Source organism: Idiotropiscis lumnitzeri, chromosome 6 (assembly GCF_059441095.1).
Source record: "Idiotropiscis lumnitzeri isolate Australia: NSW breed Sydney's pygmy pipehorse chromosome 6, RoL_Ilum_1.0, whole genome shotgun sequence".
NCBI lineage: Eukaryota > Metazoa > Chordata > Actinopteri > Syngnathiformes > Syngnathidae > Idiotropiscis > Idiotropiscis lumnitzeri.
The window spans coordinates 8,493,155-8,519,111 of NC_142396.1; the positions used below are offsets into that span (position 1 = coordinate 8,493,155).

General features: G+C 45.6%; 1 protein-coding gene across 1 annotated transcript; it reads right to left on the reverse strand.

The window, feature by feature from the left end:
* Window positions 1-20: 20 nt before the first annotated feature.
* On the reverse strand, window positions 21-23,623 carry tle3a (TLE family member 3, transcriptional corepressor a). The gene is made up of 21 exons (XM_088298082.1): window positions 23,095-23,623; window positions 22,505-22,637; window positions 22,112-22,212; window positions 21,876-21,939; window positions 20,445-20,489; window positions 13,757-13,819; window positions 12,675-12,779; window positions 8,741-8,950; window positions 8,358-8,363; window positions 6,086-6,208; window positions 5,962-6,012; window positions 5,332-5,484; window positions 4,733-4,865; window positions 4,455-4,630; window positions 4,175-4,248; window positions 3,825-4,074; window positions 3,059-3,306; window positions 2,800-2,947; window positions 2,393-2,543; window positions 1,669-1,745; window positions 21-1,373 (listed from the first exon to the last, which is right to left on the reverse strand). The coding sequence occupies exons 2-21, from the start codon at window positions 22,526-22,528 to the stop codon at window positions 1,266-1,268; spliced, it is 2,310 nt and encodes a 769-aa protein (XP_088154208.1). The 5' UTR covers window positions 22,529-22,637; window positions 23,095-23,623; the 3' UTR covers window positions 21-1,265.
* Between the last annotated feature and the right edge of the window lie 2,334 nt (window positions 23,624-25,957).

Here is a 25,957-nt window from a genome sequence, read left to right on the forward strand (position 1 = left end):
CAGTCCCAGCCACATTTTTTTTCTTTTATACGAAAACAGTTTATTGACTTATCAACAACTGCCAACTGTACAGTCTTCAAGGATGATGACATGAATGTGAGAGTCAAATGTGTTTACGCAGAGACAATTCTCGTCTATGATCAGGTTGTGGTGGAATATTCTGAAATACCGAGGAAAGCAAACGGCGCCTACGCAAAATGTCATATGTGCTGATGACGTTTACTTGCCACCGTAAGACTTGCATATCAGTCACAAAGTGTCAAACACCAGCAAGACAGAGAAGGGCCATTGAGACTGATGACTTTGTTGAACGAGGCAATGAAGCATCACATCAACAGGCTGAAAATCAAGTCACAGCTGCTTCTCCACAAAAGCCATCAGTCCTTCAGTAGATAATCCAGTTCAATGTTATTGAAAGCAGCCAGAGTCCACAGTGAGGTCTTCATCAAGTTGCTTTTTTTTTTTCCTCCAGAGTTTGAGCAAAAAAAGTAGCACAGACCATTTTCCACCTTCCAGTCAGACAAAAAGATTTTTCGAATTATCCACTGCTAAAATCCACGGGTCAACCATCTGTGTTCTGTGTTAAAGCAAATTCCAGTGGGGGAAAAGGTTGTTTTTCAGGGAGGGGAGGAGGGGGAAATCCAAATTAGATTTCTGTAAAGGTCATCCAGCACAACCATTGTGGAAAAAAAAAAGCAGTGAAGGGGGAAGGTGGGGAAGGAAATAGAATATCCTCTTACAAAGTCCTAATCTAATTTTCATTCCCAGAGGGGACAGAAAATTACAGAACAAGAAAGAACCATCACAAGCGTAATTGGACACCAAAATATAAATCTATAAAAAGGCCTTTTTTTTTTTAACTCCATTATGTACACTTTTCACAGGACCTCCAACGAGAAACTCCAGAGCGAAGCGCCGCTTCTAGGTGTGTCATGGAACTTTATTTCCACATTAAAAAAAGGAAGAAACATCCGAGAAACAAAAAAAAAAAACAGCAAAACATTTTCTTCTTAGTGCCTTTGGGAACTGCTCTCGCTGTACAAGTGTTAGTGGGATGAGTGAGGAAGTGCAGAGCCGAAGATCACAACATCCGGGGGCCAGAAAAACATCCACCTAGGTCTGGCACTGCCAAACCTCCATGAGGTTTCCACGAGGGGGCTGCAGGCAACATCCATGCTGTCTGTGAAGGAGTCCACGGAGGAGGAAGAGGAGCGCGCCGGTCCTGAGCACGAGCATGCTGGCAGACAAAGCGCTCCGCTCTGCTCTTAGTAGATCACTTCATACACTGTGGCCTTCTTGTCACCAGAGCCCGTCACAATGTACTTGTCATCCGTGGAGATGTCACAGCTCAGAACAGATGAAGATTCCTTGGACTGTCAAAGAGACAAACAGAAGCGTTTCAGGCTCGGGTGCAGTGCTCGGCGTCATTTCAAGTCAAGTGAGGAAGATCACTTGACTACGGTGCAATATTAGATTGCAGCGATTGTCAAGTGGTGGCCTGGTTCAGCATCCAAAATAAAAAAAATTTAAAAAATTATTTGTCAAATCAATAACTCGGGTTTCACTGATAGGGGAGCAGACGCCGGTCGCGGTGACCTTCCGCATAGTCCAAACAAGTGCATGCTTTGGACCAGTTACAGAAAGAAAATATTGATCGACAGGATATACCTGGAATATGCTGGCGCCGTAGGGAGTCCTCCAAGCGTTCAGCAGGTTGTCCTTCCCAGTGCTAACAAACCATTTCCCTTTAGGGGGAAAAAGGAGATTAATCATATCAGACGGAACTAAAAATAGAAAAAAAAAAGAAGAATTTGAAAAAAAAAAAAAAAACGGTGCTTGCTTGAGTCCCCAAACTGTGCTTCATTCAAGTTGGTAATATATCTTATTTTGCTATCATATTGCATTGCACACTGACAAAGGTTAAATAAATTAACGCTTCTAACCAATGAAGATCCATAAATGTCTTGATTCATTTGTTTTTATTTTAGCATAAGACTAACCTATCAGACCGAAACACTTATGTTTAAGGCATTCGACATTATTGCTTGAGTTTGTTAAAAAAAAAAAAAAATAAATAACTACATGGGGGGGTAAAAGGACCTTGAAAAAAAAATGGTCGATTAAATGGCAATATTGAGGGCAAATGCGCATTCAAGTCTGCGGTCATGTTGTTGACAAACGAAACATCTGTGCTACGTCATCTTCACAACCGCATTTGCAAAGGTCTTCGAGCCATGAGCGATGCAATAAATGAAACTCACCCCTCGTAATAGGTGGATATTAAAGTGTAGTAATAGTATCAATTTGTGAAAAAAAGGCGATATTTGGACATATTGGGTTTCCACCTGACAGTGAAGATATGTCAAGGTATCATTTTAGTGCATGTGCATACCACAGTAGGCGAATTTGAGGGAGAGTACGCAGCTCTCGTGCAGGTGCAGCTGATACTTGTCTGGTTTGGAGTGGTGCAGCACTTCCACATTGCTGCTCTCCATGCCCACAGCCAGCCACTCGCCAGTCGGGCAGTAGCCAAGCGAGAAAATCTGCCCAAAAAAAATAAATCACAACAATTCAATGACCAAAAAATTGCGTTGTTGTGTCCTTTGTAACAAAACAATACAACTTTTTATATGTAGCGCATTTCACAACAGCTGGAGCTCTAACAAAATGCTTTCCAGATGGTGTGATATAAAAACTAAAAACTAAAACATACAAGAGATACCAAATGAACAGCGACAGTCTCATGTTGATTTTTTTTTGTTTTTTTTGTTCACGTTCCCCATTTGTTTGCCGTCGCACCTGTGAGGTGAAGTCGTGCTGCTGCAGTTGTCGACCCTCCCTCAGATCCCAGGAGCGAACCGTGTTGTCCAGGCCGCCTGTCCATAGCTTAGTGCCATCGTGGGATATGTCAATGCAGCTCGCGCCATCTGTGTGACCTTGGAACTGCCTGCAAACAAAAATAAAAGGACACCAAACATTACAGACGTCTCCTATTTAAAAAAACAAAAAAAATGTCGTCTTGAAGCGGCCCACGCCAGCGCCACTGCTTTCTTCCCACCTGACAAGAGTCTGATTGTGGAGGTCCCACACGGCAATATTTCCATCACTGCAGCAGGAGAAGCAGACTTTGGCGTCGGGGCTGATGGCCAATGCGTAGCACGCCGGCGCAGAGGAGGTGAGCTCAGCTTTGATGCGTGGCGTCTGAGAGGCCAGATCCCAGATGGTCAACGTGCTGGCCTCGCCTCCCACGATCAATGTGCGGCCATCAGGCAGCAGCTTACACGAGCGGATGTAGTTATCCCTGTTCTGTTGCACACGGGACACACGAGGCAATCAATGCGCGTTCGAGGCCAGGCGGCTTTGGGAGATTTAGGAAGAAGTCGGTGGCAAAGTGAATGAAAAAACAGCTGTCATAACAAATCAATAAGAGGGCTTTTCAAAGCTAGCCGGCTCTCTTTTCAACAGATGTTTACGGTCACGTCTCCTTTTTTGTGTTTAGATTTTATTCATTTATTTTTTTTGCAAAAATGTCATGTAATAGTTATCCGCTCCTTCCTTCAAAATTTGCGGTCCAGAGGGCATGTTATTATTGAGTGAAAGCTTGCTTATTTTTTGTTAGAGTGAAGCTGTCAGCGCTGTGTGTGTGTGTGTGTGTGTGTGTATATATATGTGTGTGTCTGCCGTGCCGCTTATGCGTAACAAAAGATCATCCCACTGCTAATGGAACAAGCATTTGTTTAAACAGCTCGTACCTGTCAAAACAACAAACTAGCCTGCGAAAAATGCACACGATGAGTGAGCGGTGAATCAGCGGCACGCCTCACCAGACAGTCCAGTTGGGACACAGGACTCTTGCTGCCAGGTTGGCTGATATCCCAGATTTTCACGCAGCCTTTGCCGCCCGTGTAGACATGGCGTGTGGGGTTGCTAATGGTTACGGCACACACCACCTCGCCGTGACTCAGTGTGTTGATCTGACGAGCGTGGCGTGGGATTCCGGGGCCGATCAGGGCGTCGGGTGGGAAAGGCACAGGCTGCATTTGGCCATCGGCACTCACGTGGAAGGAATAAGCACTGGCGAGGTAAGAGGGGATTGAAAATTACTGTTGACGTTTTTGCACGTAACGAGGAGGCGGCTTCAACAGTCCGGCAATAAGTAACGCGTTGTACTTACGGTTTGCCTCCTGAGATGGATGTGAGGCTTGCTTGAAGTCCGGGAGCTCGCATGTGGGTATGAGGATCAAACCCCTGAAAGAAAAGAAGAAAAAAAAAAGCAAGGCTATTCAATACCGCCACTATGGCTTCCACAATTGGCACTTGAGAAATTAATGATTAGCTAAAAGCAAGTTTCAGCTCGATCCAGCATTTATTCGCAATTCAAGGGTAGAACATGAAAAAGAATACAGAACTTAAATGCCAGGAGGCCAAATATTCAACACAAGAGGATGAGTCACCATGGGGGAGCGTCCATAAGCTGCAGCGGCTGCGGCGCTCATCTGAGGGGAAATGTGGAGACCAGCATACACGCCGGGACTTGTCAGGCCTCCGTTCATTTCATGATGACCCATCATGGCGAAGGGCGTCGGGTAGGAGCCTGCGATGGACAGAGGTGTACGCAAGGCCGGGGCTGCTGTAGACAAAGGCATGAGTTTGTGACGATTGAGCCCAGACAGGAAAGGAAAAGCCTAGCGGTGTTTCATAACGTCTAGAGAGAAAGGAGAACGTTACCAACCGAGAGCCTCCATGCCTGGTGGCTTGCCCAGGATGGGTCTGAGCCCAGGAGTGGAGCTGGTGCCAGGGGTGGGGGCATCATTACGCGGGGTGGGGGTGTTGGACTTGAGGCCAGGCGTGGAGGATTTGTCATTCTGTCGAGGGAACGATGGAGCGAGAGTGTTCACAATCTGGGAAGCTGGGCAGCATTCAGACTGACGATTTGAGAGCAAACTGTACTTAATCCAGTCTAATTCTGACAACGATTACAGTCCTGCAGAGCCATAAACTGCTATTTATTCTAAAACCTATTACAACCACAATGGGGATAGGCACTTTTTTATCCTTTTACTGCTTTGGCTTTAATCTTTTAGTGAGGCAGAGGGAGAAGGAAAAAAAAAAATCCTGGAATCGTTAAATACATTGAGCTATTAACAGCGAGGACCTGACTGATCCTGATTCGGGACAATATTATCCCTGACGTTTAGTCATGCACTTAAAGCATAGACAGCTATTCCCTAATCCACTGCCAAAAACGTCCTAGATTTATTCGGACATATCCCTTTGCGCGCTCTTTTAAACCGCTTTCTGGCCTACTTTGAACTAACTCTGCTGCCTTACATGACTGAGTTCCTTGGCCTTGGACGATGGAGTGCTTCCAGAGGACGCCACGGATGCAGGGCTGTTGGGTGTGTCCTTCTTGGGGGGGCGGGGCTTATCGATGCCGTTCTCAGGCGGCGAGTGTGCTGGGCTGGCCCGAGGCGTGGCAGGGTCCTGGAGAAAGTTAAATAATTTAAATCTAGGATGGGCAACAAAAATGTTGACTGGAGTGGATCAGTTTTAGTTGCAATAACTTTGTTAACCACTAGATGGCAAACATGGCTCAAGAGCAACTCCAAACCCAAACACTGAGCACTTCTCAACAAAGAAGACGCCAGGACTAAATGAGGTCAACATAATGGCGTCTTTCAGGTCAAACCAGCATATGTTCACCGAATTAAAAAAATAAATAAATAAAAATTAAAGACCTCAACCCAACGCCAACCCAAGACCGCTAAAAAAAAAAAAAAAAACTTGACATATTTGTTTTTTATAATTTTCTTTTTGTATACATCTGGTTAGGAAGCATGCGGTCTTATGTGACCCCCCAGTAGTGCTGATGAAAAATTGCGCACCCCCCCTATGGTGTCAGTTGCCCACCCTTGACTTCAATGGTTGCCAAAAAGAGCTGCTAACAAATTGTATGCTCACCTCATTAGAAACATCTACCACCAAGTCATCACTCTTCTCTCCATCGCTGTCCTGTAACAACAAAGATCTTGAGAATAAACACAAATCTATATCGAAAGAAATATTTGACGTGCACCGTACATACATATCTGCTCATGCTGTCCTTCTCCTCCACTTTGCGCTTTTTGGAGTCCAAACTGTAGTCGGAGGAGCTGCGGTGCTTCTCACTGGCTGTGCGTAAGCTTTCGGATGGTGATATCGAGTTATTCTGAAAGCAGAAAGGCAAACAAAGGCTTTATTAGCTTTTCATCTACCAGTGAATCATTCATCCGTTACAAGTTGCTCACAGGGAACGCCCTGTGCCAAGGCAAACACTAAAAGCGTCTCATTCGCGCAATTACGAATGCCGCAGACTCTTAAAATGCAGCTGTGAGCCAGCACCAAAGTGTACCCTGACACCAGCCAAGCCCAATCTCACACACACACACACACAAGCCTGTCTCTGGCCGCACAACAGAACGGGCCATTATCTGAGCTGAAAGGAGGATGGCTTGTTTTCTAAGCCGGGTTCCCGCCTTCTCATAGCTGGACAACAAACGACCTCACGGGGACATGAGCAGAGTGTTGTGGCTGAACAGAGGGCCTTTTCTCTGCAGTCACTCAGGCTAAGCGTGAGAGAGCGCGGGGAGGAGAGAATGTGGATGTCGCGGGCATTGATTGCCGCAATGTGCTCGGGCGCCGTGTCAGCTCGTCCTTTGAGGCAGAAAGACAAGCTCGACGTTGCCAGTGGGCACGGCACCGTGGGACGAGACGGTGCTTCTCGGTGCAGCCTGCACACCCACACAAACATAGACAGCGCGCTCCCAACGCCAACGGAATGGGAGCAACTGGGCCGGAGTCCAGCGGCTCCCCCTCGATTCCCCGCGTCGAACAAAAGCTATAATGCGGACAAGTCAGCAGCAGGCTGAAGAAGGGAACAATGGCCGACGGACTGGCAGCCCGGGCAACAGGCCACTGTCTGTATAATGACTGACCTTTAAAGGGATGCTTAGCGTGACTCATTAACCAGAGTCACCACTCGGCTATCAGATGACCTGGGACGAGAGCGCAGAAACAAAAACAAGGCCTGCTAATCGCCCCGGGAGTTCCATTTCTTCAGACATGACTGAACCCATTGAGCTGACCGAGTCTACAGAAACCCAATCTCACACGCCCATCACAAGCCGTCAGAGATCACAGCCATTCAAATTAAACGCTCGGGAAGGTCCGCCCACGAAGCAATCAAAACACTTTCCCATTTGTGCCTCTAAATATTCATCACATGCCAAGCGGGAGAGCGAACGAGCTGGTAACAGAACAGACGGGAGACAGTGGAAGGGATCAAATAAATCCTTTAAGACGCCAACGTCCACGTCATTCGATAATTGTGATGAAATTACATGGCTTCTAATCTCTTCGGCATGATACCAGTTTCCCTCGTGGATTTTAAACACTTTGGATTTACATGATCTACCTTGACATTTTTTACCTCCCTCTCAAAACTTTGCATTTCCATTTGTTTTGTCAATTGATCAAATGATGCAAGAACGACTTCAATCCATGCATTTTCCTCGGCTTATCCAGATCCTGATTGCTGGGGCATCCTCTCTTCCCGCTCCAGTTGGAGGATCCTAAGGCGCTCCCAGGCCAGCTGTGAGAGTCCCTACAGCATGTCTACGGTCTTTTTAAGGCCCCCCCACGAACACCTCTGGTTGACAAAACTCCACTAAACTTTCAACAATCTAAACCTTAATGTCCATTTTCTATATCGTTTGCTCTCATTACAGTTGCAGGTGAACGGAATTTAAGAGCTGCTAACTTTGGGGCGGGGTATACACTGAAAATCAATCACACATACAAACCAAAAATAATTCACACTTACAGGAAATTCAGTTATTCATAGTATTCAGTTAACGTAACATGCATGAGTACATCAGAACGTCGGTCGGCAAACGACCCGGATTACCAACAATTTCTCTCTAAGAACAATAAAATCAGGTGACGACATTTTTGGTTTATGAATAACCTTGGCATGGCTACGGAAGGGTCAGAACCTCAAACTTTGGCTCCATGCTTAGCTTAGCATTTTGGACTAATATGGCCACCGCATCCCACAATGCAATGCAAAAGCTGTGCAGAATTGTGGGAGATGGTGGCCATTCAGTTGTCACCGAACAAATTAAATTAGTAACCAGAGTTTACAATGTGCCTGGAATAACGTCACACATAAAGGTTACTGGCAAATTTTGGACATCCAAACGCCGATCAGTGTGCTTCCTACGGATCCTACCGCTTTCTACTTAACATTTTTGACTTGTGTTAAAAGGACAAACGTCTATGCTGCTGATGGAAAAAGTAATTGTTACTTTCACACTCACCGTGCTCTCTGAGTGGCAAAACATCACCATGTTGGTCACGATGAAGAAGATGAAGTCAAGCATGACAAAGAAGAGAAAGAAGCCGGTTAGCGTATCAGAACAGATGCCCCCTGGCAGAACGTGTGAGAATCAACTTGAGGGCATCAGGCCTCACTTATCGGCTCGCTAAAGCTGTTGAATAGCTTATGCAGTCATGGGCTGGGAATGTATCAGCTCATTACCTCGACAGAATGTGAACAGACAGGATGTGCTCATCACCTAAGGGCCCTGCCACTGCTCTATGGAGACGGAGGAGCGCTCCGCCATGAGATGTTTTACCCTTGTTGAACATCGACACAGCTGTCTCAACATGAACCTACACATGCATCTGTTGCTAAGTGGACCTCACCTCTGTGTTCCAGATCATGGTGGTTCTTCTCATCCTTTACCGGAAGGTGGGCTTGGCTGCCCAGGGCTCCGAGCGCGAGCAGGCCCGATCCCGAGCCCGTAACGGGAGGGATGCCGGGAGGTTGCAGGCCGGACGGGTGCGGGGGCAGCTGGACGGGAGGCCCGTGGGCGGCATGGGAGAGGTGCTGCGCCTGGAGCTGCTGCTGCTGCGAGTCGACACGCAAGACACCAAGTGGGTCAGAGGGAAAAGGCAAGTAGAGAACACGTACTAAATGGAAATACGGCTGATCTGTTGATGATATTAACACATTGACACATTCTATTAGCGTCAGGATCAGAATGCGACTCCGGGCGGCGCTATTTCTGGACTGCGCCAACCGTAGCTTTGCACACTTGAGAGGAGCAAAAGTGACTTGTGTTCACCCCTCTTTTAGAAAACTCACGCACGAGAAACACGACGCTTGATTGCGCAGCAGGAGCAGCATGTCGAGTGAAAGAAACGGTAACGACAAAGAGCCACTTTGAGTCGACCTGCACTTAATGGAGAGTAAACATTTCACTTCAGGTAAAATAGTGCACTGCAGCACGGCAGCACTTTAGGCTCCTCTGCGCCATCTGCGGGCAATCCTCTTAAGCAATGTGAGGATGTGTAGGAATCTGTCAGTCTGTGGGCTAAACAACGACACTTCCAAAAACCCAGGCAGCCTCTTTTTTACCCCCATCATATTCATGTTCCTGGATGAACAGAACATGAATCATTTGCGCGGGCAGACTTAAAAAGACTGAAGGAACGCTAAGTGCCAAGAGCTGGCACTGCAGCCGTCTCACTTGGAGTGTCTGGAGTGTGCGTTTTGTGTGCGTCTGGAGGGCTGCCGTGGGAGCCGGGAGCAGGGGGTCCCACGCCGGCACTCACTCAACCCTCCCATATTCGCCATCAATATTTGAAAGGCACAGGGAAATGGATGGGAGTTAAAAGCCCCTTAGCATGGAAGTAAGCAGTTTAAAGCAAGGTTAAATAATACTTAGCTGAGACACCAATAAAAACATCAGCAATTTATTACCCGTCTGTGAGCCAGCTGAATAATTCAGCCTCTGCTACGGCGTGCGCTTCCTCGCTTTTACAAGAATGGCTTCAATCAGCGGCCATTATCGCCACTTCACCAATATGAGGCACTAAAGATTGGGGAGGTGAAACAGCAGAGCGCCAAGGTTTTGTATTAATTGCTTCATTCGTCCTGCAGTATCTGTCCCAGAAATTGAGAGGCCTGCAAAATGGCTGGCATGACTTTACTTTGCAAACTCGTCGTTTGCCAGATAGGGCAGACGGTATGTCAATGTAATTAGGAACTATGTGCAGGACAGCGAGGGAGGATCAGAGAGAGAAAAAAAAAATCAGGACAGCAAGTGTGTTATAATATTGCGTCCATGAGGGAAATTAAGGGTCGTCAGCAGGGGAGAGCCATCCTTGCTCATTGTGTTTAATGAGCCACTGATGGCTAATATGCATGGTTGATCAGCATGAGCCCTCATTAGAGGACCATAAATGAAGACAATAAATAAAAGGAGTCTAGTCGTTTTCCTCAAATTTCATCTTCCACGATAAACACATTCTTTCTTCTTGGACTTGGTAAAAAACGCAGATAAAACCACACGTCATCTCTTATGTACTATCTTGATTAATCTGACCGCTCATTTGCAGAGCGCACACGCACACAAACCAAAAACAATTCTGACCCTTAACATAAATTAAAAAGACATTTGCACACACTGCAAGAAAAGCAAATGTGGGCTCCGCACAACGTTGTACATTTGGTCTATTAGCGACTCAAACTGGAACCACTCGAAGTCATCTCAACACATGCAGCTGCCCTACTTGCATCCTATTAATGGCCCTCAGCCCCATCAATAAGGCATGCAGCCATCTCCTGAAGGCTGCCTGGCACGCTCTTTCACCCCACCTTGCTTTACAATATGCATGAGGATTTTGGCATGCCTTGCAGAGCTTCTCCTCAATGAATAACTGATGGGAAGGTGTTCGTAAAACATACAGCAGCTACATCTCCAACTCTTGCACCACGAGCGGCCAGCGGGGCTCGGGCGGGGGCCAGAAGGCTTCAGAATGTAGGGTGGGCGACAAACGGGATAGTGTGGTTTTACACAACACAACAAAAAAGGAATAACATGGTGGTGGTACCAGAACGTATTTTTCCAAATGTGTCAATAATTTATATAATATTTGATTTTTTGGGGCAATTTCTCGGTAAGTAGCAACACTAGGTATCGTGTATCGAGTTCTCGCGAAGGTTATCAATGTTGAAGTAAGTCCTCCTCCCCACTAGTGGGCGCTGCACTGTGGCTGTTTGACGCATCAGCAAATATGAATCACAAAGAAAAAAAATGAAATCTGATCAAAAGTTCAAGAGATATTCGACTAAACAGTAAATATCCGTACTGGCAAAGGTCTTAGTCAAGGTTATTTTAGTTAATGACAACTAACAAGCTAAACTAAAATTGAAAAATTAATGAATGAAATTAAAAAAACAAAAATAAATATTATTAAAAAAATATATATATCAAACTTTTTTTGATATTTACAAAACTAACAAAAACTATCATCATAGCAAAATTGGCTTTTGTTTTGTCTTTGGAAATTAATTTAATACATGAGCCTTTCGGGTTTATTTTACACACATTCATTTCTCTATTAACAGCACAGCTGTGAGAAGGTCGAACAGTGATCCGGGAGTTGTAGTCCTCTTAATGAGCGTCACACAGAAGCGACGTCATTAAGCAGCAGCCATTAAAAAAGAGCCACCAAATGACGTCGCTGTTTTTGAAAAAGCTAAAACTAATGAAAACTAACAAAGCTGCCCTGAAAACTAATTAAAAATTAAAATGACTACATTTAAAAGCAACACTCAAAACAAAAGTTTCAAAACTGTAACAATCCGTTAGAATCACAATCGTACATCCCTAAAAGTCACCTCCGACCGTGGCACCTTTGACTAGTTCACACTTTGCACCGCAAACAAATTGCTGCGAGACAGTTTAAGTGGCTTAAAAAACACAACCGCTTCATCAATACCGAGCAGCATTCGTTAAGAGTAATAAAACATCTGGTATCGTCCAACAGGGACCAAAATCCATCGTCTCAAGACACCCACTCAGAAAAATTCAGTGGAGAAATCATCCTGGAACAAAAAGTCCCCAAGGGGGCATCAATTGAATTCCAATACGTCATCCAATCATCCTGCGGGGCCAGCCTCGGCTAAAGACTCCGCAAGTGGAGTCGATCACTGATAGCGAGAGGGTGAAACCAATCACCGCGGCGCTGGGAGGGCGCTGATCAATGAGGAACAGATGGTGTTTTTAAGGCGGTGATGAACACAAGAGTGCCGCGCCTGTGTGCAGCAGAGGCGTGATGGCCAATTGCTGCGTGCGCTGCCTCAGCTTCGGCTTCAGCCGGCTGTGTTGTGCTCACCCTCAGTCTTTTAATTCCCACAGCTATCCAGGTCAGCAGTGAGGGATGAGGCTCCTCGTTAAAACCTTAACCAATTAAAGCAATACTGGCTGAGAGGAGGATTCTCAAGAGCTCTCAGGCTCTCTCATTTATAAACGCACAACAAGGCAGTGAAGACGCCACAGAGACCCAAGTGGGAGCAATGCGAGAGTTCAGAGTTCTGCTTGTAGCGTATGCAGCTGGAATTTATCCATAAACATAAATACATATTTATACACGAGGGCTGCAACATATCGGTGTTGACTATTACGCTATTTAAGATGTACCTGACGGAATAACATTTATTATCGAAGGAGGTGTAACATTAACAGTTCACAACATGGGATACATAAACAGCAATTGACAAATATGTATTGGGCCTTATAGGCACAAACCAAGATTTTAAAAAAGGAATAAAAGGGGGTACACACGGTGAGAGGCAGATTGGGAAGTCCACGTACCCCGATGATGGCATTCAGCTCAGTCATAGTGACCTGCTTTGCCCGCTCCACTGCCTGAGCAACCTGCTGTTGGTGCTGCGGGAAGACATAAACACGGACGCATTAGGACACCGCTTTGTTTTCATTTCAAATGTCAGTGCAAATGCCATTTTCAAGTGCAGCGGAACCTCTTCAGTGGATCGATTTGAAATTGGATCGGGGTAATTAGGGACTGGGAATAGGGGGAAAATGTCGCCCAAAACTTTGCAATTCAAACCGAGGTCCTGACCTCAGTGCAGAGCATCACAGGCGGCGTGCTTTGATTATTGGGCCTTTTTTGTTTGTTTTTTTAGTCGCAAAATAAGATGACACTTCAACAAGGTTTGCTCAGTGAAGTTAGGTGAGAGAAGCAAACTCAAATTTGTGTCTGGGAAGCTATCCGCGATCCAAGTTGAGCGTGTAATGTGCAATTTGCTGATTTTTAAAAACAGAGTCTGTACAGTTAAAATCTTCATGATGACTAAAGTTTAATGTGGAATTAATCATTTGTGTTTCGATTATCAAAAGTTGCTTTGAATTTAGGGCTGCAACGAACGATTAGTTTAATAATCAATACATTTTGTCAGGGAATCGATGAATCTGCTAAAAACAAAAAAAAAGTTCATTTTGATGCCTACAAACAAAAGAGAAAACATTTCAAATTGACAGAACAGAAAATTAAATAAATTTGTAGTCAAATTTGGTTACTAGCTTGTTGATTATTGTGTTCCGAAGTCAAAGCAGATGTTTGCAAATGATTATTTTAATTCGACACAAAGATCACTCTGACTACAAAAACCTGCGAATATTTACTGTTGACAGGCTGAAATTCTAATTCTAATTTCATCGTCGATTAACTGCGGATGAATCCTCGCACCTCCATTTGAAATCCAAACAAATCGAAGGCAAACGAGCATTTGCTATATTCGACTTCCGAGGTTCCACTGCGTCATCACGGTGAAGTGGTGCAATCTCAGCATCAAGTGTCTTTATCTTGCAAGTGTAATGCGATGGCGTCTACATTCAAGACTCACCTCTTGTGACAGGAAAGGCATAATTTGAGCTAAGATAGCGTTGAGCCGTTTGGCAATCTCCGTCTGGAAGACAACAGAGGAGCAAAAGGAGACGTGAAAATATGGAACAAACAGTGGCTTTGCGTAACCCCGCCTTTAATGTTTACACCGATTAAGTCAATTACTGCGGCAATCAGAACTGCTTGACTCAACATCCTCTAAACAGCATGATATTGACATTTGAAAGATTTAAAACATTAGGCGAGCCCAGGGGGATGGAGCACAGCTGTGCTGAGAGTGCACTCCATGCTAAACGGATATGAGGCGGCAGGCAGAGTGCTGCCGGATTGAGAGGATCCTCTCTCGCTTTTGCCCTCCTTCCCCTCGACGGAGAGTGCACTGTCCTGCACTTAACCTCCATGCTAAACCGCACAACCACACCCCGGGAAGTGGGGGCCCACGAAGCAAATTGGATGCTTTACTTACATGTGACATTTCGGGCAGTTTGCATGCGCCGTGTAAAAATGACACGACGTCATGACCTCGAAGGGGGAAGACGTGGCAAACTTAGCAGTATTTTGAGAGGGCCATGCTGCCTTTTTCCCTGGTCCATTTGTCAGTGCAAAGCAACTGCCAGCACCCTCCAAGCCCCCCATCCATCCACAGAGCCCTGCCTCCATTCTTCCGCCTGTCTAGCAAGCGCCATGGCAACGGCTGCAGCCCTATCTTGCTGGGATCATTATGCAAATGGAACCTCTCCTTGACCGTAACAGGCTTTAAAATCATATTACGTGCTTGGAGGCAGGTCATTAAATTGAATTTTCGGCCTGTCGATCACATGAATGCTGCAAATGAATGTCGGGTTAAAAAAAAAAAAAAAAAGGAGCAGTGGGAGGAGGAGGTGTGCGGAGGGGGTGTGATCCCCCCCCTCTTGTAAAAACACTGCACAGCTGGTTTGCTCTGCCTGCACTTTTCTTCCAGGGATGGAAGATGAGAGTGTTCAGGTTCAAGCTCTGCACTGGGAGCAGAAAAATAACAGTGCCAAAGCTACATCATCTATGGAATTTATGAGCTGCAGTTCATCCCAGGGCCACTGCGGAACACAAACACATCACAGGGATTTGCTCTGATTTTTCATTTGGAGCAGCGCGCACGCACACACACACACACACACACACACACACACACACACACACACACTACTTCGCGGGAGCGCCAGCTTATTTATGACACATGGCAGAAATGCCAGGCTGTTTTGGCAGCCTGACGCATTACCTCTGAGCAGCGCCAGAGAGATTGGAGAGTAATGTGCAACACATCGAGACCTGCTGACCCAAGCTGCAACATGGATAGCCACTTAGCATAGGCAGCCAGATGGAAACATGGGATTTTTTTTTTTAATTGGATTTTATCTTGTTCAATCATGTGTTTTTTTTACATAAAGACGTATCGTCTTTCTTGTACTGTGACAGAAAGTGGATTGTATTTAGGGCTGGACAATAAATTAAATTCAAATCAACATTGCCGTAGAACTCAATTTTCTCAAGACTGCAATTCAGAGAGAGAAAAAAAAAGAGGCTTCATTTCAGTTGATCAGTGCGCTTCATTTTTTTTTTTTTACAGCGTCAAAGAGAGCAAGCCATTTCTAACACTTTAGATCGGTTAATAATTTACAAGTGCGCGTTGAGTTCAAACCTAATTGAAGTAATTTGTATAGAAATAAACTGTCTTTTATATTCACGTACGGTTCATTTGCCTTAACTAAAGTAAAGAAGCCCGACCTAAAAAAAAAAAAAAACTTTTTGTATAACTAATCTGATATGCTTCGTTGTTCAAAAAAAATATATGCGAAGATGACTTTGAAAATGAATCGCAATTGCAATATTAAGAGTGAAAAAAACACCAAATAGATTATTTTCTGAAAATCATTCCTCCCTAATTCAGTTTTTTCTTTGGCGTATGCAAACAATGTCAAAATTGACAGCTCTGTACAGTACAGAGTTACTCGTGTTTGGATGAATGATGTATGACATCACACTGTTTACATATTTGACTTGGCAATCACCATCACGTCTCCATGGTGACAATTTGACAAACACGTCAGATAAACGCTTTACCATTCTAAACTGGTGTGACAAACAATTGTATCACAAACGCGGTATCAAATTCACAGGATGCAATCGTCCTCAAGACAACACTACAGATAACATTTTGCATGACAGAAAGACATTGACCCCTATAAACTAATAAAACTGATCACCAAGCAATGAAGACGGTTAGATAAACGCTTTTATGAGCATCTGTATTAATGCACTCGAGTGCGTGAGCTCAAGAAGGGCCTTCAGAAATGGCTGAAACGCAACCTCGCCTGCGTAATCCTTGTTTGTCCAGATAAGCCATGTCAATAGCAGCCCAACATTTGACAGGATTTGTGAGAAGGCCTTGAGCGCACGGCCCGTTCCTCTGTAGCTTAGTGTCACCGTGACAGCTGGCCCAAAGAGGTCAGGAGGTGGCTCATCCACTGGGCCCTCAGCAACTGGCAGCACACGCACACACAAACGCAAATACACACACGAGGTGTCAACTCAACTGCTTCAAAAAAAAAAAAAAAAAAAAAGATATAGTGCAGAGCTGAGGGGGAGTTTTTCCCTGTTGTTGCTTCGCTGGCGGATAAAAATGGGCGGTTACTGTCACTTTCAGCAGATGACAGCTCTGCCCTTGAGAGGCCAGCTTTACGCTGCCACTACACAATTACAGGTACTCGGACTTGTGTAGCACCACTTTAAGAGCACTCTCGAGCTGCTTTGTCAGAGGCATGCAGCGAGGTGTTTGCCTGCAGCCGTCAGCAGAGGGAAAAGCCAGGCGAGAAACGGACGAGGATTAAATAACGAGGGGGGAAACAACTGGTCACGTGATCTGTCGGCAAACAGTACTTGACCTGTTAGATTGAAAGGGCCACCAAATTGCCCAACTCGCGAGAATCACTAGTCGGCCTGTTTCTCTAGCAGGCGGAGAATTAGAATACACTTACGCAACAAATACCTAGTAAATACAAGACCGTCTTTCATCGGGGCTTCTGGAATTTGAGCGCAGGCGAAACAATCAAGGAGGTGCAAAAACTGAATTTACAACCAACTGGCGGAGGTTATTGAGATCTAGTCCATTTGCACTCGATATGCCTCTTTTTGAATGTACACAACTGGCTGGTTGTTTATTTTGTCCCTACCATGCTACGATTACAACGCTGGAAAAAAAAGAAAAAAATCCCACAGCCTTTTTTTCCTCATTCCTGAATGACGACTGCAGGTTTACTGACCAATCAGACAGAGGTAACAAGCACCAGATGACCGTGATTACCAGCAGACATCGCATGTAACGTGCCGTCATATATGATGTCGAGGAGGAGGGTGGGCGGGGGGGTTCTAGGGATCAAATAGTAGCACCGCCTCAGTCCGCTGGGGCCGTAGTACGCATGCCGAAATATGAATTACATCGCGCCGAGAGGAACTAAGGCACGGTTATAGGAATAGATTTCCTCACTGTGGAATAAATTCTGCTTGCGGGAAAGTAATATGCTTGTGTGCATCCAATAATCCATCCCAGCTTCGCCTGTTAACCGCTCGCGATCTACTCCCTCCCCTCCCCTCCCTCGTCTAAAGCAGAAAGCTGGGTGAGCTGCGTGGAAGGGGGCCACACTGTTTGCTCACAAACACGCCGTTCAGCAGGTTAGGGCCCCACTGATGAATTATTCAAGCACTTCCAGCAGCTCTTTTGAGGTTACTGATAATAATAATAATAAAAAAAAGTCAGCCGCTAAAATGGATCAGTCGATTAACCTGTTTACACAAAGCTGGGGTTGTCGCCCCTCCTCCCTACTAGTCTCTATTCTGCTACTCGTCTCCCATCCCCCTTGCCGGCCCGCCGGTTGGCGATAAGTGCCTGACAGAAGCTATCAGAGTGGCCCCGGCTCTGACAGACATGTAGCAGCGTGACACACAGCCCAGACTCTGATGGATCACCCTACGCCTCCGGCACTGTCATTAGCCGGGCGGGGTGATGGCGGGGGAAGGGACAAGCACACTGCTTTGAACACCAGGGAATCGAAGGACTTAAGCCATGTGTTTAATGCACTTCAACCGCTTTAGTGCAGTTTGGGTTTGCATTTCCACTGGAGGGTGTGTAAGCTGGATGATGATAGCTACATCAGCTAAATATATGTGGGGACATTATTATAGCGTAAATCAGTGCAAGGACTGGTAAACTATTTTTTTTCTTCAAAACTTTAAAAAAAAAAAAAGAAATTAAAATTGGGCCGGGGGGAATCCTAGGCAAAACCCGTGCAAGAGCTTCACCAAAAATCATGTCAAACGCCAAAGAAAGTCAAAAATACTTTGAGTCAATCAAGTCAAATACAAAGTCAACAATCAAGTTAAGCACCAAGCAGAACAGGTCAAAAAGCAAGTTTGGATTGAACCAGTCCAAAACCACATCTAGAACCATGTCGAGGTCCAGTCCAAAACCATGGCAAGCGTCAGATAATAAATAAATAAATACAGAACCAAAGTATATAAAAAGTCAAGAATCAAGCTCAGCACAATAATAGAACTAAGATCTGGGAGACACGTTAATTTTTCAAATCTTTATCTGTGACACAACGCATAAAAATAGAAAATCAGGCATTTAATAGTTTTAGTCGCAATGTTTGTAGACTGCACTTATAAGTTCAACACCATATACACACACACACACACGCACACACACACACACGCACACCCCAACAAGTTAAGATTTTGCCCACCATCAATCTTGAAACTTCCTCTGAGTCCGAAATCTGATGTGATCTCACAAAAACGGGTGAGAACAGACACTTCTGGATAAGCTCGGCTGTTTTGGGTCGAGAATCAGAGGTTGTAAGACGGTGATATCGGCAAGAAAAGACTTGCTTTAGAAAATACTCCTTGGTGTCTGGGGAACCCATTTTTAAACCAAAAAACAACCTTGGGCAGCGCACATTTAGTTTTATTTACTGCCGCTTCTTTGTTCGTCAGTCAGGGCGCTTCTTTAATCTGTTACGTTCACATCCACTCATCCATTTGTTTAATATTAAAGATTGTTGCCCCGACTCGTTTTGGACCCTATTATCAGGTCAACTCAACTCTTAACACAACTTAGACAGAAGGACAAGATGCAAGTTAGTTGGTCGATTGACATCCTTGGTCGAAAGTATAATCAGAACTTTTTTGTGGTTCACAACGGTCGCGCTGTCAGACTACAAGATCATATCGTTTTGTGTCTTGGAAAGAGGTCACACTACATGTCCGTCACCGACCAGACGTCGCATACTTCCGTCAATATTCTGTATATCGGCGCAGGTCCGTTGAGGAGGCGGGACAAGCAGCCGTCAAAGTTATGTTGACGCATGTGTTTTGTGCAAGCGTGTTTCAAAAAGCAAAAAAGGAGAGTATGGACGCGTTCCTAGAAGGTGAGGAGAAGGCAGTCTGGACTGTCTATACTTCGAAAAGGACTTAGGAAAACAAATTTGTTTCATGACACCACGTTTGCTAATCAGCTACTGGCTTAGCAGTTTAGCAAACGTAAAATTCCTGACATGCCAGACTTTCATTGTGATGGTCGTGAAGCGACCAATTGTTGCGTATGTCACACTACACGGACTCTGATGCGTCAAGACAATTCACGACGTTTGTCTGCGACACATGTCAGCCCAAAATTGGGCTCTCTTCGTGTGGTCTGACATCCGCATTGTGTGTCCTCGGCGTAAGCCTTCAACGAACAGACGGCAGCGACCACGACATTGTGCCAGTTAATTCAATTCCCACTGCAACCTTTGACAATAGATTCAAACACTTGTCGATCAAATGTTACAGCATTGCACTACTTGACGGAAACGACTTCAAGGATTTCGTCCGTAGATCTGTGAGGCAACACGAGACACTATCTTACGGATAACGATAGATGCATAACCACCGACAAAAGGACTTTTGTCCTCCTTCCTGTAATTACCAACCATCCCTGACCCTGATCGTTAATATGCTGTCTTGAATCAGGAAGTCAAAGGTCCAGCCAGCCAAAGTCTACTTAAAACTAATCAACAGGCTGAGATAAATCCAGGATTTGGATGTCCAAAACAATCGTCTTACAATATTTGACTCATGCTCATCAAGAGAAACTTGCAGCGGGCTCAGAAAGTCAAGATGTATTAACTGATGTTCCATTTCGAACGGAGTTGTGAATCATTGGTGGAGAGCCACCATGTCCCAACAAAGCTGCGATGCCAACAAGCAGAAGACGAAGGGAGGTTTGTGTGCTTGGATCAGGTGGAGTGAGATGGGAAGGTTTTCTAAATGAATATTGCCCACCATAGTGTAAAAAAAAAAAAAATAACGAAAAAGAGGAACCATGCCTTCCACAGTAAAATAATTTGCATGCACCTTGTATTGATATATTTCATTGTGTAAGAGGAATGAAAACTCTCCTGGCCGCAACCCTATTGAGAAATGGTTGGGAATCCTTAAAAACTATTGTTGCGTTCAAAGTTTCAATGCATGAGAGAATGGTTAATGTTCACAAATAACGTGATGGCAATTCTGATTTTTGGTTATCTTTGAGCAAAAAGTGAAAAATACGCCTCATGATTGAAACTCACAGTCTCACATGAGGTGATTAAAGCGACCAACGAGAGGGTACCTACCTGTTTGTGCATCTCAATGTTGAGTCCATAAGACATCTCGTAGTACTGTAAAGCAAACAGGGAAGACATTTCGTTAGCATGAGTTAGTTGGAACTATGAAGTCAAATCATTTATTTTCACGAGCAAATTTCCGGGGCTGGGCTTTTTTGGAGCACTTAAAACATTTAGATAGTCGCCGTGCTTGATGCCATGAAAGGCGTCTACATATTGTCGTATCATATCTCAAATCTCATCTTACATTACTACTGTGCCCATTGTTGATTTTTCCACAAGTTCATACAGGGTCAATAGTTTTAAAATCCAAACAAAGCATCATATTGTGTTTGACCTCAGACGTTCCACTGTAGAGCGAGAAAGATCAATATCTGAATTGAGCACTATGACGTTCAAAATGTGTCAACCATGCAGCAATTGGGATCACGATCAACAAAGATGCGACGTAAAAATCAGATCCACGCGTGACAAGCAATAAATTGACTTTTTGTTTTTCCAGTGATGGCGCAGAGCATCAAAGCGTTCAATGTTTTGATCAGCAGCCTCCCTCGGATGTCCAGGACGTCTATTTACTCAGCCTAAAGTGTTTGCACAACACTTGTGTTATTTCTAGCCAGGTCAGTGTGTCTGGCTGAATCCAGGCAGACCACATGTGGCAGTTGGGGCAGAAATGGCTTTCCAGTCAATGTCTATTTTGATGAAACAAATGCATTATTCAGTCCATTAGCGTTGAAGAAAAAAAATGAGTCTCAAACAAGAGAGGCCTTCTGTCTGAGATTAGAGCCCCTGCAGTGTAAGCTGACACCCCGTACTTGCTCACGTGTTTACCTAACCTCCTCCCCGTCGGCCTGACATGTTGTTTTCCCCACTCCCCAAAAAAAAAAAAGAAAAAAAAAAGGTTTCGCTTCAACCTGCGTGTTGCCGCGTGTCGTGTTTACCTGGGACAGCGGGGTCTCTTATTGCGTCAGGTGGCAGCTAAATATCCCGCGTCACAGGCACGCCTACATTTTCCAAACCCACAACGGAACTTTGTGCAAAAGGAGCCGCATGCATGTGAGTGCCTCCATTTTGTTTGGCCGCATTTTCCCACACACCGTTGCCCCATTTACAGCCATGCATGTGTGCGAGCGGCAAATCTCCTAGGAGAATAATCAGATCAGCACACACAGGGGGCAACGCCGCGGTCGACCTTTAGAGATCAGGGGTGTGCTTTAATGGAGCCTCAGCCCACCGCCTGGCTGTCACTCACTCCCCCTGTAACGACCAGCTCCATCAAACCCTCCTGGGGGATTTCACAGGCCCGTACGCGACACTGGAGCCGCCCTAACAACCGCACAGGTGATCACAATAGGGGCTGTCTCACGCCACCCAAACGAACTCTTCAACAAGCCGTGCAATTTGGCACAATAATTGCTGCCCATGGCAACATTATCTTACCATGACATAGTGGCGCTGCATCTCCGTCTTCTCATTGGCCAGCTTGTCATACTCCACCTTAAGACTAAAATAGGAGAGAAGGTGTCAATTACAGGCGCTCTGTCACTTGCATAACTCACTTAACCACTTGGCAGCGGATTACAGGGCATTTCCATTCTGCGTGCAACCAAATATTAGCCGTCACCTGCCAACGTACTGAGAACCGAGTGAGCGATGACATCTTTTGTCAACAGTACCTGTGATACTGGGCTTGGAGGAACTGAAATTCATCTTTAATTCGGTCACACGACTCCGCTACAGTGAATTTGAATCCAGGCTGGCCAGGCTGGTGAGGAGCCTGAAATACAACAATGAGAAAGACCTAGTCACAAGTTTTTCGCCAACCCAAAATGGCACCCATCTTGATATTAACACCTCGGGATTGTCTCCAAAACATTGGGATGGGGCGGGATAGCAAATAGCATCTCGAAAGTGAATTAAAAAGTATTGCATGAATCAGCCGCGTCCCCTTGAAATACAACCTTAGACACACGATGAGGAGCAGGAGGCAAAGCTCAGTCAGGAGTCATGTCAACACCACTAAAAAATATGTCAAAATTGCATTGCACAGTGGTGGAAGCGCCTCTTACCGGATGCCGGCCTTGTGGATACATCTTGAAATCGACCTTTGTTTATTTCGGCAGGTCCTTTGGCAAAATGGTTGAAAAGAGCAGGCAGCCGCTGGCCTTGTTCTCGGTGGAAGGGGGGGAGTTGGTGAATAGCCTGTGTTGGGAGAACGACGCGGTTTAATCACCAAGGGTACAATCAAACGCACTTTTGTTTGCAACTAATAATCCCTGTGAGAATAATGCAATCAGTAAGTGGAAGCCAAAGAAACAGCAGCGCCTCGAGGGTGACCTTATTCGGTCGCGGTACACGCACACACGCACACACACACGCGCGCGCGCTTACACGAGCGCACGCGCACACGCACGAACGGACACAACAAGATTCTCGCTTTAAAAAACAACGGAGAAATGGGAGTAGCCACTTTTACGCAGGTGGTGTGTGAATGACGGCGGTTGATGGTTTAAAATGTGAATTAAAAAAAATAAGAAGAGAATCAAGACGAGCAGAATCAAGCAACGGCAGGCTTCGCTCCGTGCGCGTGTTCGATCTGCCCCCTAAAATGTCTTTAAAAGCCGAAAAAATGGTACCCGTCGCTCGTTTTTGCACGTACCCGTCACCGAGGAAGAGAAAGCAGCCTACTATCCACTCGTTTAATCCGTCCGAACGACGGCGTGGCGGAGCATCCTGTCTCCGGAGCGCACCCGGGCACACCGGGGGGAGCAGCGGGCAAAAAAGAAGACCGTGATGCGGTCGAAGCTCCAACAAAACTACTTTTCTCCTCGTCGAGCCGCCGCCGCGAACCTCCCAGGAATTTGGCTGCCGTAATCCCCGAAAGAGCGGCGAAAATACGACTCCGAAACCGCTCCTTCCGCGTTCAAAAAAAGGAGAGGAGATTCTTTAAAAGCGTAACATGGTGCTCTCCACCATCTCGCGTTTCCCCCTCAGTTGTCCAGTTTAGCCCGGTTGCCACACACAGGCAGCGGGGCTGAACTACCGTGAAAGCGCCTATCTGTCCAATCGGATTACTCGCCAAGACCACGGCCACATCTGCCTATCGGAGGGCGGCGGCCCCACGTGGGGTAGCGGTAGCACGCCGATGACGTCACCGCGCGGAGGCGCTCGCTCCGCCCCTGCCTGATCCGCACACACACGCACACGCACACACACGCACACAAAACAGCCATTCAAATTGGACCAAGACAGCACATATTGCACGTCCTCATTAGCGCGCTAGTTTGCCGCCCAAATCAAAGTTTTCTTGGGTGAGACCAACACGGGTGGGAGAGGGGTGCGAGGCGTACGCGAGCATTTTTAATTCGACGCCTATCTCCGCGGAAGCCAAATGAACTTGTTTGTGTGCGAGACGTTGATGCAACATGACACGGTTTGCGGCCACATATGTGAAGTAAAAGCCTCAAATCAGACGCTTTGCTCCTTCCCGCCGCTCTCCACAACACCGTGAAGGACGCGTTAATGAACAATCGATCCACGATCAAATTAAAGCGTCGGAGCCTTGAATTGTTTTTTTTCTATATGTACCGTGATGGTTCTTACGACATATCCCGGACGCCCTCTGAGCTAATTTCGGTTGCTCGCCGCGCCGCGGCGTAGAGGACAGCCGATTGCCTTTGTCTGATATTAACATCAGCCATGTCTGAGCCACGACGCCTTGTTTTGAAGCGCTAACTCTACCCCACGTGGGACGCCTCTGTGGCTTTAAGCCGTCTCGTCCAATGGAGACGCGGCGCACTTACACGCCGGCTTTCCGATTGGACGGCGCTCGCGGAGCCTGTCAGTCACGCGGCGGCGTTGTCAATCAATACCACGCGGGGTCAAGCGCTGACAAATGCCTGTGCTCCTCGGTCCTCTGCGTGTGAATAGAGGCTGCAATAGCTGCTTAATTAGCTTCGAATGGCTTTTCTCTCCTGTTCAAACAATCTGTTACCACCACGTGGTAATGAGAGCCAGCGTTAAACAAAAGAGGAAAAGGAAGCAGTTGTAACATTACAACCTGTAGTTTTCCCTCCACAAGGGCAAAGTGACTCGAATGTTTTAGCTTTTAGCATAATGCTAATCGAGCTAGCTTGCTTGCAGCCTCTCACACGGGGCACAACAACATGCGGGATGGATGGATGTTTGGACAGCCAAGAAGAGTATTTATAATGGCTGTGCTCTGAATCACGCCCCATAGTGACCTATATTTTGACTTTGCAATTTTGTAATGTTTTTCAATTGTGTAGTTCCCTCAATGTATCCAAAAATACAATTTAAATTGAAGTAACGTCTGATGGCCACGACAAAAATAACAAACAACGATGCATTGCACAAACAACGTTTTTTTTCTGTTGTTTATATTCATATTTGTAGAAGTGTTGCAACAATGAAAGACACTCAGTTTAATTATTATTATTTATTTGTTCAATGCTCCAGCTGATTCGGTCAACTTTTGTAACTACACAGCAATGACGACAAGCATATTAAAATTTTTCATTTCTCTGATGAGTGAACTAAATTGTCCACTGTATAAAAATAAATATAGTAATTCGAGAGTGAGTAATGAGTGAATGATTCTTAGCACTGCAACAATGCCATGCATGGACACTGACACAAGTCCTGTATGTATTAATATTTAAACTAGTGCCGTCAATGGGAAATTAAGGACAATGCTATGGTCACGCATATTTAAACGATATCGCTATATTTTACTATGGGTCTCTTTCCTCTGGTTAGTGATGTTCTGCCAGGTCTAAAGTGTGAAAGCATGCCGCGTTTCACACTGCTTGTATAGTAGCCCGTTGGCAATGCAAAGGTCATTGTGTCATGTTAAGGTCTGAGCGCAGCAGCGGTCTACTTGTCATTCTTGTCAGCCACCTTGAGGAAGTGGGATGGCTGTGTTTTTTTTTTTTCTCTACCATCCCCTCTCCCCGCAAAAGTAAGGACTCTGTGAGAAAACCAAGCACACACAAGAGCCTAATCTGAGCCAGGCAACCCCCCTCGCTGTGCAATAGAGAGCACTTGGATTAAAGGCAACAAAGGCTCGGCCAAACCCCCGATAGAGGGGGTTGGTTGGGGGCAGGGGGGTGGTGGTGTTCCACCCTGTGAGACCCCCACACTGTTTATTTACACGGAAACCCCAGCCTGACTGGAACACCCAGCCCTAGGCATTACACACTGGCCTATTTGCAGAGGTGGCTCAAATTCTTGACAGAGCAGTGATTGTTCTCGCTGCTGCTGCCAACCGGCTCACTTTCTGCACAACACTAACACAAAACAAACACTCGCTACCACGGAACAATTAGTGTGAGATCATACTAGTGTTCAAACGTTTCACTTTTATTACTCTTAGACATCCTGTTTGTTAGTGCCACTGCAAACTTTTAAAGGCTGTATACATGACAGAAAAAAACAAATGTTGTCTCGGACAACGGCGTTTAAACATTTACAGACACGGCAGGAGATTGTTAACATCTTGA